Source organism: Tiliqua scincoides, chromosome 1 (genome assembly GCF_035046505.1).
Source record: "Tiliqua scincoides isolate rTilSci1 chromosome 1, rTilSci1.hap2, whole genome shotgun sequence".
NCBI classification, from domain to species: domain Eukaryota; kingdom Metazoa; phylum Chordata; class Lepidosauria; order Squamata; family Scincidae; genus Tiliqua; species Tiliqua scincoides.
Window position 1 is genome coordinate 11,600,623 of NC_089821.1, and position 21,510 is coordinate 11,622,132.

Sequence of the window (21,510 nt, forward strand, 5' to 3'; positions counted from 1 at the left end):
TTGTTCCCTTACCTCAGAGTTGCATTGCCCTTACCTTGATGCTGGAAAGTTGGTTAGGACTGCACCCTAAGCAAATTTTGCAGCACACTGTTAAAGACTGTGGCTTCAAAGCATTCTGAGGTGATAACTCAACTACTACAAGGCATTCTGGGGTATGCCATTTGATTTCAAAGTTATTTTTATTTCTAAGTTTTAAAAAAGTATATCTCTCTATTTTGTAGAACTGTCATGAAATCGGGTTCAGAGCTGGTTAAAGCAGGATTGCATGCCTTCTTTGAAAATGCAGCTGAAGATTTGGAGAAGACTTCAGAAAATCTTAAACTTGGAAAATTTACCCATTCCCGAACACAGATTAAGGGTGTTTCACAGAATATCAACTATACAACTGTGGCTTTGTTGCCCATTTTAACATCAATTTTTGAACATGTAGCTCAACATCATTTTGGCACTGATTTACTTTGTAAGTCTCATTTTTTGTCATTGGTTTTGTTAGATTATTTCAGATATAAAAATGTGCACTCTTCTGGAAATGAATGTATAGGCAGAGGTACACCAGTAAATGTAGATATAAAGTATATACAAGTCGTGTCTTGCTATCCACTGATTTGACATCCACTGATTTGATTCCCCATTGATACCGGAGTCCACCTTTAAATGCCTTCTAACGGGGGGGGGGGGAAGCACCAAACTTCAATTTCTTACCTTCACACTGTTCAATAATTATAATTCTATTCAATTAGATTCCATTATTCACCTAGTGGCTGAATGCAGAATAGTGTCTGTTCCAATGCATTCTGGAGTGACAATAGAGGAGCAAGAAATCTGGAAGTGCGCCTTTAAAGCTATTTTTCAACTGATTTGGTATCCACTTTGTTTTTTATCAACTGAGGGTTCCAGAATGGAACCCCCATGGATAACAACATACGAGCTATATTTTCCATGAGGCACTGGTGAAGGTTGAATGAAATATGGATCAGAAGATAAGATCCAAAACCCTCTGAAGTCTATTAAGAGACATCCATTTGTCCAGAAATCTTCTGGATTACTTTTAAAATGATAACACAGGCCAACACCCATTTTGCTTACTTAAACGTTACACCAATTCCTATTGGATTATTTGGGGTGCCGATTCCAAAAATGGCATCCATTTTGCCCTATCGTGTCTAGTTTTGGAGATTTAGTATAGCTTCTTTAGTGAATGTTTAAAGCAGCTTCCACATGAGGAAGCCTACATGAGGAAGCTGCTTGAACCACTCACTAAAGAGGCTATACTATATCTCCAAAACTAGATGTGATAGGGCAAAACGGATGCCATTTTTTGAATCGGCACCCCAAATTCATATCAAACCACCATGAAGTTTGGGAAAAACTTTTCTGACCCTCAATTTTGTAGGCCTGTGTAATATGGCATTTATGAAAATTGGCCTTATAATACAGAACTTGATTAATTAGGATACTGATTTAATGTACTTTTAGACTGTTGTTACATTCTGAAAGATATGGGCAGCAGTGAACAGAAAATTAATTGAAATGCAATAGTGTCCATTAACAGTTGAACAGTTGGCCATCATTTGAGCAGATTACATAGGAGCTCAAATATTAGATTTAAGAAGATGTATTGGATGACCACATAACTATGTTTACTTTTTCTCTTTCAGTGGGGGATATCCAGGTTTCATGCTATAGAATCCTTTGCAGCCTATACTCTCTTGGAACTGGAAAGAACATCTATGTTGAAAGGTATTTACTAAAAAGAATTGCATATACTAAGAAAAATAATTTTTATATGAAAATCAGAAGAACTTGCTGGATCAGTCTGAAAGCCTATCTCCTGTTCCCCATAGGCCAGCCAGATGTCTCTAGGAGGCCCATAAACAGGGCAAAAAGGAAACCCCCCCTCTCTCTCTTGCCATTATGTTTCTGCCACCGGTATTCAGACAAGGCACACTGGCTTTGAATCTAGACATAGTATGTAGCCATCATGACCAGCAGCCAGCAATGGGAAAATCCGGTGCAGCACGACTTGAGTCGAGTCAAGAGTCTCTGCCCCCCCACGACTTGTTTCGAAAGTGAGTCATAATGGGGCCACTTTCTGAGTCACTGAGTCACCCTTCCGCAACTTGATAGGACTCTAGTCAAGTCACTCCCTTTAAAAAGCCCACCGTGGAAAAAAATGGGGCTGCTGCCAAAGGTGTGTGTGGGTTGGAGTACTCCTTTGATACTCCCCTGCTGCCCCATCTCATCTGTTAATGAGGCAGGAGGGGGTGGAAGGGACTACGTGAAACCGGAAGAGAAGTGGCGAGAGGGAGGAGGGTCATGTGTAGCACTGTGAGACTTACCAGGATGACCCAATCCTTGGCAGCTCTATTCAGAAGTAGTTCCACTGCAGCCGGTCATTCAATGAGGGTAACAACTGAGTAACAACAGAGTACCCCAAGTAACAATGGAGCCATGTGGTGGAAAGCGTGATCACTATGCACTGCCTCCCCCCTTCCCTGCTTCCTCCCCCTCCCTGGGCTTCTCCAGCCAATTGTAAGGCAAGAACTCCCTGGGGCTCCTCCTCCTATCCTACCTCAGCCAAAGAAAATATCAGAATGCCCACCCTTTGTCCAATGATTATTGGTTCCTTCCTTCCTATCAGAGATGGGCAAAAGAGCTCACTCCTGCTTCCTGCCCTCCTCCCCCAATGCAAAAGGAAAACATAAACCCTTCCCTGCCTCCCAGCTGGAATTTCCCTGATGCTCACCTGGTCATGGCCTCATGGGGTTTTTTCATGCCGCAAAAACAGTAAGCAAGCACACCCAGACACAGGCAGACTTGACTCTGCATGCGCGAGGACGAGTCCATGAGTCAGTGAAAAACACACATTTTTGTGACTTGAGTCCAAGTCACCTGACTCAAGTTCCCAACATTGCCAGCAGCCATCATGATTCAGAATGTTAAGAGTGACTCCTAGTAACATGCTGTAGGACCAAAGGTTTATTTTGTTTGTTTGTTTTTAGACAGTTATATTCTGCTTTAACAAGTAATTTAAAACAGTTAAAATAGTTAAGAATGGTATACACTACATACACACAAATAAATAAGCAGTGAACAAAAATGAAGCAGATGAATATAATAAATGGGCCCAGGAGGGGGCAGGATTGGCAGCTCTGGTGGTCGCCAAATCCAATCCCCCTTCCCTGACCAGAAAACCCAATGTGGGGCAGCTCGGACTTGTGACGTCTGTTTAGCCGGCACAGATCCGCCTTGTCCCTTTGAACAGTCTGGGGCTTTATTTAGCCTGGTAATGTCCCTTTACCTTGAGGTGACCTCCAGTCCACTGAGTCTGCTCAGAGAATGCAGTGTGGCTACATTGGTTCAGGTTAGGATTGGACTGTCAGTCACTTTCCCCTTCCTCTCTTCTTTGAGTCCAACTCAATATTATACTCAAAATAATTAGGCTGATTTATTAAATTACCAAATGCACTTGTTTTCTGGGGTAAAATCAGGTGGTTCAGAATTGCTGAAAGAAATACTGCACTTATAATAATGCCATAGTGTCAAATGCCTACTTTTTAAATCTACTGTAGATCAACACATACTTTATTCCTACAGTTCATAAATTTTGAATACTGTACACGAATAGGCCAATACTTGAGCTACTAACCTTGTACTACTGGACATGTTACCACTGAATATTCAGTGCTCTAAAGTCACAATTCCTAAATTTCAACATTTACCTTCTCTTGCACTCTAGCACCAAGTGTGACACCAGTTGCATAAACTGCTATTACGCTCAGTGTGGCCAGGTTTCTGTCAGCCACAACGAACGTCCAAAAAAGGAAGATAGACTATGACAATCCTCCTCTACTAGGTCCATGAGAGACAATGCACTGGATGATTGTTTATAATGACTCTAATTAACTTACACTTTATATTGGAGGCCAAAGTGGGGATTCATGTCTTAAACTGGAGTAACTTTTTTGAAAGAGATTTACAGTAAGTGAGGTGGGAGATTTTATGTTTGTTTGTCTATGGGTGCAATTCTAACCAACTTTCCAGCACTGACTTAGCTGCAGTGCAGCCCCCAAGGTAAGGTAACAAGCATGTCCTTACCTTGAGGAGTCCCCCTTGACTGCCTCCCCACTGCAAGATGCAGTGCACACCACACTGGCACAGCTATGTCAGTGCTGGAAAGTGCTGGTTAGGATTGCGCCCTATGTTTTATAAGTTTAGCTCTGGCTTTAGCCCAACTCTGGGATCCTAAATGTAGTTTTAGCTTATTTTAGCCTTCTGGCTTGCTCCTATTTCTATTTCTATTTTATCCCATTTTAGGATACAAGTTCATTTTTAATCTAGTTGGAGCCTATGTAAAACATGTAGCTGTTCCTGTAGTACAGCATTGATTTTATTCTTTGCGCTGGTCTGAGACAGTAATAAAGATTTGATTTGATTTTTGCATAAACTGCTGACCATGAACTGAGGTGTACAAAACTAAAGAGGAACTCTGAATCAGCACATTAACTCCAAATCCTTTGATCACAGCAAGTGCAGGCAGGATTCACCTTCATTTTCAGACCCCAGGAGACCCACTTGGATTTGTCTTTTTCCACCTTTGGGAAGATCACCCTATTCAGCCAGGCCTTTGCCTTTGAATCCTGTTGTGAATTGTCTTGCTGCTGCTTGCTCACCATTCTTGACCAGTCTACTGGACAGAATGTGGGTGGGTCACTTGCTCGTAGATGGCACTTGCTATTTGCTCCAACCTCCAAGCGCTGTTCCCAGTTCCTGTTATAGTGGCAAGGAAGTGGAGGGTAGGCAGTGCAGTAGCGACTGGAGAAACTGCAGCTGTCAGCCGAAATATTTAGGCAAGTGATGAGCAGAGATGAAGAGAGATCTCACTCACTTGGTAAATGGTAACAAGGAAGCTGCACATTGGAACTCTGGTGCTCAAGAACCCACAAATGCTGTATGACAGTTCCAGAGTAGAAATAAGGTAGTGCAGTGGACTTTAGGAACCCACAAATGTCTGCTTTGGATATTGTGGAGTTTAATTCATTCACAGTACTTTAATTCTGTTATTTGCAGGCAACGTCCAGCTCTTGGTGAGTGCTTAGCTTCCCTTGCAGCTGCAATTCCTGTAGCCTTCCTTGAACCATCTCTCAATCTCTACAATGTGCTCTCTGTCTTCAACACAAAAACCGCCAGAGAGAGAGCTAGTGAGTATACAGGTTCAGTCTATTTATCCACAGATTTTCCATCCCCCGGACCCACATTGAACCAGACTTGGCCCAACCTGAACCCTCCAAAGTGTTTTCTGAAGCCCTCCAGGGGTTTTCCTGGGCCTCAGAATGGCTTATAAGGGCAAAAAAGTCACTTCCACTTTCCCAAGAGAAACTAGAAGTTGTGTTTTTTTCATGATCCAGGATCATTCTGAAGCCCACAGAAGCCATAGGTGGATGTGTGCAGCCTCTGCAAACTTCAGAAAACCCTCCAGAAGCAATGGGAGCATAGGCAACTGGTTGCCTTCAGGGGGTTTAAAGGTGCTAAAACCACGAATTACATTATCCGTTGTTTTCAATATCCGCTGGGATGTGTGTGTGTGTCTGAGAACGGATCCCTCACAGATAGCAAAGTTCCCCCTGTACTGCAATTTAAATTGTGCTGATCACATTTCCTTTATCAGTTTAGATAGCTGAAATTCTGCTTCAGTTTAACTGGAGTTCTGTTGGAATTGTTCTTATAAGAGAGTTACTGTAGTTTACAAGTGAGTAATATGAGAAAGAAAAATGGGAAGGAGGCTCACAGTTGCCTCACAAACTGCCACTTTTCCATTTGCATCAGTCTCCTTGCTAAAGGTTCCTGCAAACACATGGCTTCCTTCCATCAAGCAATTTGTTTTTCTTTCTTCTTTTCTTTTCTCCACTTGGTTCCCTTCATTGGGAATACCTTCCAAAATAGGGCTAATGACACAAGAGGGAGAGTATGAGAGGGGTGCTTTTCAATTGCAGCAACAACCTGTGGTTGCAGAAGGGGATTGTTCAAAAGGCTGGGGGTGGAGTCAGAGGTAGGGGAAGCCATGCACAGGGCTGCCCCATTGCCACTGATCTTTGAAATGCTTCGGGGTGTTTATTTGTGGGTTGCCCCACTGTCATCTGGCACTTCCTATTTGGCTTTTGCTGCAGGTGCACAAAGTGTTAAAGCTTCATCAAACAAAATGGGTCCATCTGACCCCTGGTCAGGCAAAGGCAACTTCCAACTCCCAACATGCGTGTTGGCAACCTTCAGTCTCGAAAGACTATGGTATTGCACTCTGAAAGGTGGTTCTGGAGTGACAATCCCTTCCACACTGGGAGCAGTCTGTCCCTGGTCTGTCTCCCTGGCTATGGGCCTTCCTTGACAGAAAGAGAGAGGGGCTGGGGAGCAGAGGTAGGAAAAGCCATTGACCCAGCTGCTCTGTTGCTTTTTGTGTCAAGGACCTTCTCAAGGCAGGGAGGGAGGAGAAGTGAGCTGCAAGTGTTGCTGGAATATGTGCCCACATAGGAAGTCTGCTAAAGAATGATTAGCAATATAGGAGAAGGGACTAGCATGGGTTTTGCCACAAAAATCCCAGACTGCAGTGAATATATGGTCAAAAATCCTGCCTGGGGTGACTCTCATAGATGTCAGTCATGGATATATTTTGCTGCAGAACAACTGTACGACTGGGTCCAGGCCTAAGATAAGATTTTAATTCTCTCAATGACCCCTTCATTAAACACAACTGTTCTTCTTTCTCCTATATATTAGTATCCTAATTTTCCACAGAGTTTTGAGTGGTGAGACATTTTTCATCATAAGATGAAACCTCATTCTCACAAAACTGGGGCCTGCTTCTCACAAACAGCAGATGGAGCGGTAGATATATTTCTAGTCTGGACGTTACCATTTCAGACTGCAGCTAAGGGCTGTTGTATTGAATCCTCTTCCACACCAAAAACGGAACACAAACCTGCACTTTTATAAAGATATACTGCCAGGAAGAATGTCCATGTCCGGAATAGCTATTTATCCTTTTTGTTCTGATGAAAAAATTACTTCTAAATAAGTAAAGATTATTAAAAACTTTTCCTGTAATTTAATCCATATATAATTCATGTTCGTAATATTCATTAAATTTAGACCCTGTTTGAAGTAAGTACTGCATTTTTCAATCTGCCAGCTTTCATTTGTATGAAATTTATTTTTCAGCATAATGGTATATTTCAATAACTTGTGGGTTATCATTTTACAGTTTTTTTTTCTTTGCACATAATATTTTGTTTGCAGTAATCTTATATTCCACTGCAGGAAGTATTTCATGCAGGGAACTTGTTTGGGTGGAGAATTTGAGCCCCCACACGTAGTTTGAATTGGTACATTGCAAGTTTACTAGATCTGGTGTTTATGACAACTAGGCTTAAATAACATTGTATGAACAAACAGCTCTGAACAAAGCGCACAAGTGAAAAATCCATTGCTGTTGAACAGTAGAGGGTACTGATGCATCATGTTTGCGATTTCAGAGAGACTGCTTTATGCTAGATCAAGGAAGGCGAGAGTAAAGCGTGTCTCTTTGTGTCAGAGGTAGAAATAAAATTATTTAAATTGTGCCTCATCCATTCAAAGTACTATGTTAACCTGTGCAAAATGCTTATTGTTTACCCCAAGTTCTAGGTATGCCTGAAAGAGTAGAAGACATGTGTCCAGAAATCCCTCATTTGGATGGCTTGATGAAAGAGATAAACAGCTTGGCAGAGTCTGGGGCCAGATATACTGAAATGCCACATGTGATTGAGGTGATCCTGCCCATGCTGTGCAATTATCTATCATACTGGTGGGAAAAAGGTCCTGAAAATATTCCTGAAAGTGCTGGGCCTTGCTGCACAATGGTAACCTCTGAGCATCTCAGCATAATACTTGGAAACATTCTGAAAATCATCAACAATAACCTTGGGATAGATGAAGCATCCTGGATGAAGAGAATCGCTGGTACTTTTGGGTGAACATTTAATTTTCAAAGAATTAATTCCTGTCCCAATTATATCTGTTAGCATCAGGTTTTCCCCACACAGTTGGATTTACACGTAGGCTGCAGAGTTACACTAATCTACTTAGTGTAAAGTAAACATTGAACCCACTGGGACTTGCTTCTGAGTAAACGTGCATAGATTCAAACTGTTTATGAAATTAGTTCATAAAATGGTTAAATACAAATTTAACAATGTATGTGTATCTTTCCAAAGAATATCTAAACATCTAGAAAGATAGAAAAAAGCGACAGCAATGATTTCCCCAAAAATTAATGCTTATTTTATAAGCAATGAATGCTTATGTGTGCTCACTCTTCTTTCCAGGCAGTGTGCTTGCTTTAAAAAAGAAAAAACACACACCTACAAAGAGAGAAAGCACGCTAAAAATTGCCATAGAAATATGTACTTCCATTGTGATACATTATGTGTCCAAAGGGTTCAATCTAGCATATCAGAAAAGGTTAATTGAATGGGATCTGGATATGCATGGTTCAAAACATGAGTAAAAAGCCTCCAGTGCAGAGTACGGACTGGATTTATTTATGTATTTATTTTTAATGAAAATGCTTCTTTACATCTGTAGTGCTCTGGAGAAAAACATAAACCCATAATTAAATATTTTAATTGACCTAGAAAGCCCAGTCGCATAGATAGAATTCAGTTCTATTTGAAGAAATTGATTACAAATTGGATGGATATACTGTTCTTATGAGGATTTCAACTGAGAAAAAAAGGGGTTGGGTGAAGATTATTGTAGCACAATGCAAAAGTACTAGCATGTTTTATCTAGGAGAGGGTTGGTTGATTGTATTTTTTGTGTTCGGGAGGAATGCAGTCACGCATCAGTATCCACAGGGGTTCCATTCCCAGAACCCCCATGGATGCTGAAATCCACAGGTCAGGCATCCTCTTTCCCTCCAAATGCAACCAAAGCTGTGCTCCAGAAGTGACAGTCACCAGAAATTATGATTCTCCCCCCCCCCCAAGGCCTTAGAAAGCCTTCTGATGGCTGGGAAAACTGCATACGGCATCTCCAGCCAACAGAAGGCTGCCTGGATTCAACTAGAGCACAGCTGCAATCACATTTGAAGGGAACATGTCCAATTGAACCACAGGTTCAGAACCCGCACTTAGATACAACTGCAAGTCCCTAATCCGTGGATAATCAGTCTGGATCAGTATTGCATTCCATCAGATTAGTTAACCAAAAAAAGGGGAGAGGTTGCATGTGGGTTTACACACTGTTTGAACCATCTTGATAATGTCATATAAATAAAATATATAGTGAAGCAAACTGTCCTGAGGCAGGATTCTGTGTAGGCATGCATAGAACAAACACTTGTATATATTACAGAAAATGTCTGAAATTTGATCCCAGACATGTTGTGTGGGTGTTTAAAAACTCAAGTACAGTTGTGTACCACTTAATGACAGGGATCGGGACAGTGATCCCTGTTCTCTAGTGGTGCTTGACACAATCCGGTCCCTCCGTAGGAAAGGGGGTACTCTGCTCCCCTCCCCTCCAGAGGGTAATCTGAGCTTCCCAGAGGCAGCGCCATCCGCATGCTGACTCACATAAGATCTGGTGGTTCTGTGTAGTTATAGAGCTAAGATGAGTTCATTTGGGAATATATTTTTTGTAGTGAAATGAACAAATATGTTATGAATGTATTTTCACATATATTGTACGTATTTTGTATATAGTGTATGCTCAACCAATCATTAGCAAAGCCAGGCCGGATCTGTTGAAAAGTCATTTTATTCCAACACTGGAAAAACTAAAGAAGAAAGCCATAAAGATAGTGATGGAAGAAGAGCAGCTCAAAGCAGACAGTAAAACGGATACCCAAGAAGCAGAACTCCTCATTCTAGATGAATTTGCCATTCTTTGCCGAGATCTTTATGCTTTTTATCCCATGTTGATCCGCTACGTAGACAACAACAGGTAGGAGAATCTGTAACTCAAATATTTAAATGGATTTATCTTGAACCTATAATCACAGAAGATTTTAAGAATCCGACTATGAAGGAGAAAATGAGACCCATGAACAATGGCCAATAATGATAAGCAACTGTTATTAAAGTTTTAGTAGTTTAATTTCAGTCATTAATTGATTAAGTCTGCAGTTCTACACATGCTGACCTAAGAACATAGTGGGACTTTGGGAAAGTGTGTATAGGATTGTGCTGTAAGCCTGCAATCCTAAGCAAGCTTACCTGGAAGTGTGAATGTTTGAAAATTGAAGTATACACTGGATTTGTAGACTCAAATATCCCAAGTCAGGTCATGAGACCTTTAATAATAATAATAATAATAATAATAATAATAATAATAAATTTGTTCATAAATGATCTTGCTCCATTCCTGCAAAATATAGACAGTCATAGCCCTCGACTAGGTACCCTTTCCATATCAATTTTACTTTTTGCTGACGATATGGTGTTACTCTCCCCTACTAAGGTAGGACTGAAACATCTAATAAAAGCCTGCATCCATTACTGCTCCTGCAATAAGCTGTCTATTAGTTATGATAAATCCAAAATAGTAGTATTCAGCAAAAGGTGGAAACTTTCTTCTGGGATTTTTAATGGTAAAAATATCCAGCAAGTCAAGCAATTTAAGTATTTAGGAGTCTACTTTCATTACCAGCTATCCTGGGCGACTCACCGTCAAGCCATGATTAGCGCAGCAAACTTGACATAAGAACATAAGAACAGCCCCACAGGATCAGGCCATAGGCCCATCTAGTCCAGCTTCCTGTATCTCACAGCGACCCACCAAATGCCCCAGGGAGCACACCAGATAACAAGAGACCTCATCCTGGTGCCCTCCCTTGCATCTGGCATTCTGACATAACCCATTTCTAAAATCAGGACGTTGCGCGACATCCCAAGCAATTTACCGTTTCTTTTCATACATGGGGCAATTCTTTTATCCCAGCTGCTATAAAGATCTTTCGAGCCAAGGTTGTGTCCAAACTATCATTTACGTCACCTATTTGGATGTCTGCTGTTAATATCTCTGTTGAAAGGATCCAGACAACTTTTCTTTACCGTTTATTTGCTGTACTGCATTGTGTACTTTATGCCGTTTTATGTCTAGAAGCAGGAGCAATCAGACTAGAGAGAGTGTCATGGCTTCATTCTTTCAGGTTTTGGATTCGGATCTGTTATATAACAAACAACGATCACTTCCTTAAAGGCATCAGATCCTTTTTCACTTTTTAAATTTAAGCTATTTCTACAGAAAGTCAAAACCATGGGCAATGCTCTGGACTCCTTGGGAGCTCTTCCACCATCCCAGATGTTTAAGCTCCTCAATGGAAGACTGCTAGATATTGAGCAATAAATATGCAGCACAAAAAACCTGTTCTCCTCTATACATTGGTATACTACCAAATATGCTGAGAATGGCTAGCTATCTTTCTTTCCTGAAGAATCCACAGGAAAGACGTGCCCTCACCCTAAGGAGATGCAACACACTCCCCTCTAACTTCTGAACTGGAAGATTCAGTGCAGTCCTGTATGAAGCACGACTTTGCCCATGTAACAGCAAGACAGTAGAGTACCTGACCCACACATTATTGTACTGCAATCTATATAAGGATATATGTTTACTCCACTTAGGATTAAACTCCACTTAGGATAAGAATACTCCTGAAATTTCCAGGACATCCTGACAAATTCATTCTGCAACATCTGCTGAATGAAGTTGATGAATTGCTCATTACACAATTAGCAACCTTTATAAAACTGGTAATACGGCGCCGCAGAGCTCTCCCCCCATTTAATCAGTTGGTATAAACTAATGTGTCCAGTGCTGTAAGAGTTATTAACATAGATAATACTAACTTATGATAATGCCTCTGCCAATCATGAAAATTTTATTCCTTGATCTTCCAACCTGCAACCAATGTTAAAATGGGCATAATGCTCATGTAACCTTTTGTCCTATTTATTCCTACTTTTCAGTTTGTTTGTTTGTATGTCTCATATGCCAATAAAGGTGAATGAAATGAAATGAAATAATAATAATAATAAATAACTAGGTATTTATATCCGCCTTTCTGGTCATCGGATTACTCCTCTGACTTTATTCAAGGCGGTATATAGGCAGGTATTTCTAAATCCCTCAAGGGGATTTTTACCATCATAGAAGGTTCTCTCTTTCAAGAACCACACAACATCTCAGATAGATCTTCCTGGTCTGATCTCCCTTCTGGCCTCCAGTTGCCTCCCACGCAGGCTGGCAAGCAGCCCCATCTCTCACATGGAGGGCAGCCAAGACGCTTCTTCGCTCTCATCAAAGAGCAGATGGAACTCAGCTCGGCTTGTCAGCTGCTTCAGGGAGCTGTCGGTGGCCTCAAACTGGCAACCTTCCGATATTATCTTCAGGCTAACGGAGGCTCTACCCGCTAGAATCTGGGCATTTGCTCATAACGAATAGTCACGTGCTCATAGCTTGTCTAGACCAGCAGTCTCCTGTGGGTGCTTACCCTTCCACTGGGCAGCCATCCTACCCCACTGCTGATCTCTGCCAAACTGAGCTCCATCCTGCCACATCTGCCCAGAAATCTGGGCTCAGTAGATGCTGGGTGTCGGTACCTGGAAGCGGTGGGCCAGAGCCCGGTTTGGGGCAGGGAAGGACAGTTGCCCCATGGAATGGTAAGCACTGTTCATGTGGGGGATGGAAAAGGCAGGGCACTGGATCTGGTTCATGGGGCAGGTTCTGGAGAGCCCTGGTCTAGACCAGGGGTGTCCAAACATTTTGGAAGGAGGGCCACAACATCACTCTGACACTGTGTCAGGGGGGCCGGGAAAAAAAGAATTGATTTACATTAAAATTTGAATAAATTTACATAAATGAATTTATTAGAGATGGAATTTATATGAATGAATGAAGGTCTTGCAATAGCTCAAGGCCTATAAAAGGCCTTGCACAAAGCAAGGCCAACCTTTCGTTCACTGCCACTGCTGCATCACAGATGTGAAACAGCAAGTAGTGGAGGAGCCCTCATCCCACAGCTCAGGTGAGAGGTTGGACAGTCGTCCTCACGCTGAGAGCAGTTACATTGGGCCAGCACTGGCTCCAGCAAGTCTACAGAGGGCCAGGGGTTCATTGGAGACTGGGGACTCCCTGCGGGCCGGATTGGGAGCCCCTGAGGGCCACAAGTGGCCCCCGGGCCGGGGTTTGGGCACCCCGGTCTAGACTCATGTAGTTGAAAGTCCCTTTTCATGATCATCCAAAATACCCACAAAACTATGAGACTCATGATAAAATTATAGCATTTAGTTCTTTGAAAAGTGATGTAACATCAGTACTCCGTTAGAACTGAAAAAGTTTGACATTTGACAGGGTTATAAATGCTATAGGTACCTGTACGATTTTCTCAGCATCAATTCATCTTAGAGCCTCTAAATAAAGTGTAGTATTGGCTACTGGGAACCTTCAGGAAATTATCTTTGTAAAAATACATTTGCCTAATCTAGAGCATTTGTTCAAGGATTAGGATAATTTTCTTTTTTGTCCTTTCTCAACCCTATCAGTGCAAGTATTGTACTTCAGTAAATATAACATTATATGCTATAATAACATGGTGATTCAGTTACATTTTCTTCCATTACAGCAAAATGAAACTATCAAGAACAAATCCAGAAAATGAGAAGTTAAGAAGATAATATAATAAAGTAAAAAAAAATTTGCAAATAGAGGGATTTTTTTTCCCCTCTAAATCAGGAGTGTCCAAAGTTTTTGGCAGGAGGACCATATCGTCTCTCTGACACTGTGTCAGAAAAATGCTGGGGGGGGGGGGGAAAGAGAATTAATTTACATTTAAAATTTGAATAAATTTGAATAAGTTTACATAAATGAATATATTAAAGATAAACTTATATGAATGAATGAAGGTCTTGCAATAGCTCAAGATCTATAAAAGGCCTTGCACAAAGCAAGGCTGGCCTTTCCTTTGCTGCCTCTACTGCATCACAGATGTGAAAGAGCAAGCAGTGGAGGGAGCCCTCATCCCACAGCTCACATGAGAGGTCAAACAGTCGCCCTCATGCTGAGAGCAGTTGCGTCGGGCCAGTGTGGGCTGCAACAAATCTCCGGAGGGCCAGAGGCTCATTGGGGACTGGGGGCTCCCTGAGGGCTGCACTGAGAGGCCTTGAGGGGTTTGGGCACCCCTGCTCTAAATGAAAGAAAAATAGATTTTTGTTAGCAAAGCATTTCTCTTACTCATAACTTGCTTATGTGAAATACTGGTCTACCAATATAGAGTTGGAAAAATCACGAATTCAAATTATTTTAACTCAGAGAATAGCAACCTAAATGTTGGACCTCTAGGCAGAGCAAATAGGGCCTATGTAGGCCATGCAAGTCAAGGTCAGTTCATGGATCAGCAAACAGTTTTAACTAATGCCAGCAAGTGGAAAGTTTGATAGCTTTGACACCTAACACAAGGAATGGAGTGGTTTCTTGGAAAAATCAATAAGGAATAGGAGAAAGAGAACAGTTCCACAGGCGCCCCTAAATATAGGTTAGATAGGGGAAGGAACATGTGAACGATTACTTTAACATCGGCTTAAATTCTGTGTAATAGTGTATAAAAATAATAATTTAGGATGTTAAGGATAAACAAGGTTATACAAAAGATACCACCCAGAAAACAATTTAATTCAATACTGCAGACTCGCAGCCTTTCAATACAGTGCATCTATTAAATTTTACAGTTCAGAGTATTTCAGTGTTGTGAAACCCTTATGAATGTCTGGCAGAAAAAAAAAATTAGCAGTTTTCATGAAAGTATAAAATTGTTGTCTGACCCTGAAAGCTTGCCTCTGGATGCTCTAAGGGAGTTCAGCCTCTTTGCAAATACAGTGAGCACACTCGTGCATTTAAAAGTATTCCGGTGGCACGTGAATTAATGCGCCACCGGTGTTTGCCCTGCCCCCACATGAGGCACAGGAGGGGCTAGCCCCTGCAGCCTGTTGGCTGGGGGCTAATTGGATCAGGGCCACATGTATGCTGCACAAGGGAGCCTGCCCAGTTGGGACCAGGCACCGATCCCCCACCCGCCCACCATCTGGCAGTCTGAGGCTAGCTGGTCACCTACGTGGGCAGAGTAGGAATTTTTTGCCATCAGCCTAATTGGCACACTGGTTGGTGGTTTTTTCGCCTAACCCAGACTGCGGACTTAGGGGTGGAGTTGGGTGTCAATAGGTCTTGTTGGTCACTTTAGGAAGGTGTCTTGTGGATTTTGGGTAGGTAAGGTCATCTTGGTGCACACCTCAGGGTGGCAAGGGCTGGGTGGACTCCACGCTTGCTCATGCTGGCATTCCCGGCTGGGTGAAGCGGGCTGGATGAACCTCAGCCTGGTGGCAAAGGCACATCGTAGGTTCACTCGGGTGCCCTGAGCAAACCTGCTACCCTGACCCTATGGGGTGACAATGAAGGGGGGGCAGGCTTGTACTGATGCAGCCCAGAGTCGAGTGTGGTCGCCCAAAATTACTATAGGGGGAAGTAGACAGGCAGTTCTGTTTCCCCATTTAGAACCCACACGACTTAGGGCCCAATCCTATCCAAATTTCTAGCACTGGTACAGCCACAATGCAGCCCCGAGGTAAGAGAACAAATATTCCCATACCTTGAAGCATCCTCTGTGATTGCCCCCCACCACCACTGGATGCAGTGCACACCCCCACTGGCACAGCTGCACTGGCACTGGAAAATTGGATAGGATCGGGCCCTTAGTTGTTAGGCCCTGTTGCAATATATGGTGTAATTTAAACAGTTAATAAAGTGGCCCTTTGTACCATATGCCCTTGCCTGTGTCTTTATTGGGGGGTGCTGGGTAAAACATTTTAAAGCCCTTTTTTTTTTAATGGAAGGAATATAATCCTAGAATCAGCAATTTCTTAGATAACATCATGTATTTGTCAGAGTGGGCTTTAGACCATCAAAAATTATACCAAAATAAATGTTAGTCTTTAAGATGGCCAAAAGATTCTATTAGCCTTGTTCCGAACTGTCAACTGTGCAACCTCTTCACAGATCTTTGGATACCATTGCTATGGAGTAATTCCAATTGAATGGTGGTTAGGAATAGGTTGCCTATGAATTTTATGAACACAAATACACTTATTTATGATGCAGATATTTGTATATGAGCATCTTAGCCCAACGTCCCAGCCTTAGGTATTTGGGACTAAGCCCCGAGTGGTGTTGATGGCATCTGGCCTAGATACCTTTAAAAGGGAATTGGACAGATTTCTGGAGGACAACTCCATCACAGGTTACAAGCCATGATGGGTATTTACAATCTGGCTGCTTATCACGAGGGCTGGCAAGGAATTTTTTTCTATCATCCAAATTGGTCATGGATGGCAGTTTTTTCACCTACCCCAGACTGGCAAGGGAGGGTCATGCGTTAAAAATTTATCACTTGTGTTTAATAAAGTGGCCCAAGTAAAACCCAAGTGCAGTCTGGTGTCTTTGTTGGGGGGTTTGAGAGTAAATAGGGCAGGAGGGCAGGAGGTCTGGTCTAGAGGGTAGAGCCTCCGTCTGCCTGAAGATAACATCCACAAGGTCGCCAGTTCGAGGCCACCGGCACCGTGCGACCTTGAAGCAGCTGACAAGCTGAAGCCGAGTTATTCCATCTGCTCTGAGCGTGGGAGGATGGAGGCCAGAATGTGAAGCCAGATTGGAATGAAACACCTGAATGTAGTGGTTCTTGAAAGAAAGAACCTTCTTTCAAATTGTAAAAATCCCTATTTAATAAGGGATTTAAATAAAAGCCTGCCTATGTAAACCGCCTTGAATAAAGTCTTGAATAAAGACCAAGAAAGGTGGTATATAAATACCTGTTGTTGTTGTTGTTGTTGCTGTTGTTATTATTAAATAGAATGCCAGAAGCAGGGGAGTGACAGAGAGATGCAAATATCTTATGGTCTTGTGTGCTCTCTGAAGCATCTGGTGGGCTGCTGTGAGATACAGGAAGCTGAACTAGATGGACCATGGACCTGATCCAGAAGGGCTTATGTTCTTAAAAACAGTGAAACTTGTACTGTTGTTATTAATAAAATATTTTTTACGCTGTAATTTTTTATACACCTGGCAGTAAGTCTCATTGAATTCTGAGTAGACTTTATAGGATTGTGTTGTTTATTTAAAATAATTTACCCAGAGGTCCCCAAGGCAGTTTTCAACAAGCAGTTAAAACATTAGTAAAAAAAAAAAAATCAAATTAACCATAGCAAATTACTAAAGCAGCAAAAATAAGAATCTATTAAAAAATGCTAGCAGCCCATCAGTAAAAGGAGTGAAGAGCATCTTACCCACATTGATGTGTACATGTACATCTGACGCTGCAGTGGACTCCTATTTCTTGTACTCAATCAGCCATTGTGCCAATCAAAACACAGCACAGAAGGAAGCTGTGGAGTGGAAGCAGAAATGATGATGCTCAATAGGAATGTATTAATACATTAGTCTAATAAACGTATTTTGATTTTCTGTTTAGATCAAACTGGCTTAAAAAACCAGATGCCGATTCTGATGAACTTTTTCGAATGGTGGCTGAAGTCTTCATCCTCTGGTGTAAATCACACGTAGGTCATTGTTTCAGATGTTGTGTTCATAATATTTGCAGGAATGAATAAAATGTTCTACCCATGTATAAAATGCTCGGGCAACATTTTAATGTGATATTTCTTCCAGAATTTCAAGAGAGAAGAACAAAACTTTGTCATTCAAAATGAAATCAACAATTTGGCATTTTTGACAGGAGACAGCAAAAGTAAGATGTCAAAAGTAAGTCCAAAAGTGTTTAGATCTGTCAGTTAAATGATTTATCCTTTTTACACTAGTACCCAGTAACTATATTGATTTAATGTATCACTGCAACCATGGCAAAAAAACCAGTATTTTGAAAGTTGTATTATATATGGGAATATTTTGACTGCAGCGATATATTTGCATAATGCAAATATAGTATAATGTAGTATTTGTACCCTTATGAAAGAATGAGAGAGGCAAGAAGAACAGTGCTGTGATGCTGGGGCAGAGGTTATAGAGGGGATTTGAAACTGGATCTCACAAAGGCCCACAGGCTGGTGGGAAGACCTGGAGCAGGTAAGAGCTGCATCTTGCAGCGCAGGGGCAGGGAAGGAGGAGGGGACAGGGAGTCAGATAGGGTCCTAGGAGAGGGCTGGGTTCAGCTGCAGCCATGCCCTCTGTAGTCTCCCTCCCTCCCTGGACCTGAAATCCTCACGTGGCTCAACTCAGACTTGTCCTGGCTGTTTAGCAGGTGGAGGTCCTAGTAGACACATTGTTCAGGCTGGAGCTTTCGCCAGGCAAGGGGACAAATGTCCCCTTACGTCTTCCATCCTGCTTACCTCCAGCATAGGGTGCAACGCAGCCACACTGGCCCCACTGCATTGGCACTAGTTAGGACTGAGCTATAAGCCTTTTACAACTCTGTGAAACCAGAACCATGGTTGTATGTGCTCTAGGCTTTCTTTTGTGTATGTGTGTGGGGTGTGTTGGTGAGTATTCTTGGGTATCTGGAATCTGATCTTTTGTTTGCTAGTTGGGGTAGATCTGTCAATTTGATTTTATATTCGAGGACACTCTTATATGTGCTACTTAATTTCAGAGTACGCATTCAATTGAGAGTGCATTTTATAGTTCTACAATTTCCATGTCTGATTTTGAGACGTGAAGTGTACTTCAAGTTATTAGTACATTTCAAGATTAACTAGAAAATTGAAATTTGGTCCAAGATATATGGATAATCAGAAGCAGAAATCTAAAAACTAAGGATGTTTACAGATGTCACTCAAAACTTGGGTCACTAGTCCTGATCCAGCTAAGTTTGTTGTAACTGATGAGTTGCAACTGAAGACTAAATTCACATCAGATGTCCTGCCTCACTCATCATATGATGAACTTTTGCTGGAGTCTTTATGCTCATTGTAGGTTTACCTCATAATAGGTGCCACCACTCCAGAACAACCATAAGCCAAGCTGCAAGTGGATGAAACGTTGGGATGTGAGAATTCATTTCCTTCTCCACACGATTGAATCAGACTCAGGGTGGAGAAAGACTTAGGGTGGAGAAAAGACTTAGGCCTTTTTAGCCACACTAGACGCTGTTCCAGAACCACCTTTCAGAGCGCGATACCATAGTCTTTCGAGACTGAAGGTTGCCAACTACTAGGGTGGAGAAAGATGGATTGCCAGTACCAGCCTGAAACTTCCTATTAAATGTAGTCCCTAAACCTCATTTTGTACTGCTTTTATAAATGCTGATCTGACCTGTTTATCTGCAGATTCGGAACCCACAGATTTAACTCACTGTAGGTTCCAAACCCGTGGTGGAGGGCCGGACCTGAGCTCCTGGATATCTCCAGAGGTGTTCTCTGGCAGTTGCACCCAAGAGGCTTTCTGAGGTCCACAGAGGCCATGCACGGCTTCTCTGGGCCTCAGAACACCTCCGGATGCTACTGGAGAACATCTCTGGACACATCCGGCGGTCATATTGAACCAACCCTTGGATTGGTTTATCCACAGGTTTCTGTATCTGTGGGGGGTTCGGTACCAGAATAGAAAGATTATGTCTGTAGAATTCATCATGAATAAGATTAAAAAATTAACACATGATCAGGTACCTCCAATGACTGACATTGGAAGCAGTTACCATTCTGTCTTGGGAAACATATGAATGAAGTCATAAGAACATAAGAACAACCCCACTGGATCAGGCCATAGGCCCATCTAGTCCAGCTTCCTGTATCTCACAGCGGCCCACCAAATGCCCCAGGGAGCACACCAGATAACAAGAGACCTCATCCTGGTGCTCTCCCCTACATCTGGCATTCTGACTTAACCCATTCCTAAAATCAGGAGGTTGCGCATACACATCATGGCTTGTACCCCATAATGGATTTTTCCTCCAGAAACTTGTCCAATCCCCTTTTAAAGGCGTCTAGGCTAGACGCCAGCACCACATCCTGTGGCAAGGAGTTCCACAGACCGACCACGCGCTGAGTAAAGAAATATTTTCTTTTGTCTGTCCTAACCCTCCCAACACTCAATTTTAGTGGATGTCCCCTGGTTCTGGTATTATGTGAGAGTGTAAAGAGCATCTCCCTATCCACTCTGTCCATCCCCTGCATAATTTTGTATGTCTCAATCATGTCCCCCCTCAAGCGTCTCTTTTCTAGGCTGAAGAGGCCCAAACGCCGTAGCCTTTCCTCATAAGGAAGGTGCCCCAGCCCCGTAATCAGCTTAGTCGCTCTCTTTTGCACCTTTTCCATTTCCACTATGTCTTTTTTGAGATGCGGCGACCAGAACTGGACACAATACTCCACGTGTGGCCTTACCATCGATTTGTACAACGGCATTATAATACTAGCCGTTTTGTTCTCAATACCCTTCCTAATGATCCCAAGCATAGAATTGGCCTTCTTCACTGCCGCCGCACATTGGGTCGACACTTTCATCGACCTGTCCACCACCACCCCAAGATCTCTCTCCTGATCTGTCACAGACAGCTCAGAACCCATCAGCCTATATCTAAAGTTTTGATTTTTTGCCCCAATGTGCATGACTTTACACTTACTGACATTGAAGCGCATCTGCCATTTTGCTGCCCATTCTGCCAGTCTGGAGAGATCCTTCTGGAGCTCCTCACAATCACTTCTGGTCTTTACCACTCGGAAAAGTTTGGTGTCGTCTGCAAACTTAGCCACTTCACTGCTCAACCCTGTCTCCAGGTCATTTATGAAGAGGTTGAAAAGCACCGGTCCCAGGACAGATCCTTGGGGCACACCGCTTTTCACCTCTCTCCATTGTGAAAATTGCCCATTGACACCCACTCTCTGCTTCCTGGCCTCCAACCAGTTCTCAATCCACGAGAGGACCTGTCCTCTAATTCCCTGACTGTGGAGTTTTTTCAGTAGCCTTTGGTGAGGGACCGTGTCAAACGCCTTCTGAAAGTCCAGATATATAATGTCCACGGGTTCTCCCGCATCCACATGCCTGTTGACCTTTTCAAAGAATTCTATAAGGTTTGTGAGGCAAGACTTACCCTTACAGAAGCCATGCTGACTCTCCCTCAGCAAGGCCTGTTCGTCTATGTGTTTTGTGATCCTATCTTTGATGAGGCATTCCACCATCTTACCTGGTATGGATGTTAGGCTGACCGGCCTATAGTTTCCCGGGTCCCCCCTCTTTCCCTTTTTAAAAATAGGCGTGACATTTGCTATCCTCCAATCTTCTGGCACTGTGGCCGTTTTGAGGGACAAGTTGCATACCTTAGTCAAGAGATCTGCAACTTCATTCTTCAATTCCTTAATAACCCTTGGGTGTATGCCATCAGGGCCCGGTGACTTATTGATCTTTAATTTATCAATGAGGTCTGAAACATCTTCTCTTTTAACCTCTATCTGACTTAACTCCTCGGTTAGGAGGGGCCGT

The 21,510-nt window shown here is 42.5% G+C and overlaps 1 protein-coding gene across 1 annotated transcript in view; it reads left to right on the plus strand.

The window, feature by feature from the left end:
• RYR3 (ryanodine receptor 3) overlaps positions 1 to 21,510 on the plus strand; it is a 296,319-nt gene that overhangs the window by 197,822 nt on the left and 76,987 nt on the right. The window contains exons 64-70 of the mRNA XM_066612315.1: positions 222 to 460; positions 1,659 to 1,740; positions 5,071 to 5,201; positions 7,672 to 7,992; positions 9,738 to 9,978; positions 17,552 to 17,639; positions 17,749 to 17,841. Of these exons, the coding sequence (XP_066468412.1) occupies positions 222 to 460; positions 1,659 to 1,740; positions 5,071 to 5,201; positions 7,672 to 7,992; positions 9,738 to 9,978; positions 17,552 to 17,639; positions 17,749 to 17,841 (1,195 nt within the window). The remainder of the gene's footprint in view (positions 1 to 221; positions 461 to 1,658; positions 1,741 to 5,070; positions 5,202 to 7,671; positions 7,993 to 9,737; positions 9,979 to 17,551; positions 17,640 to 17,748; positions 17,842 to 21,510) is intronic.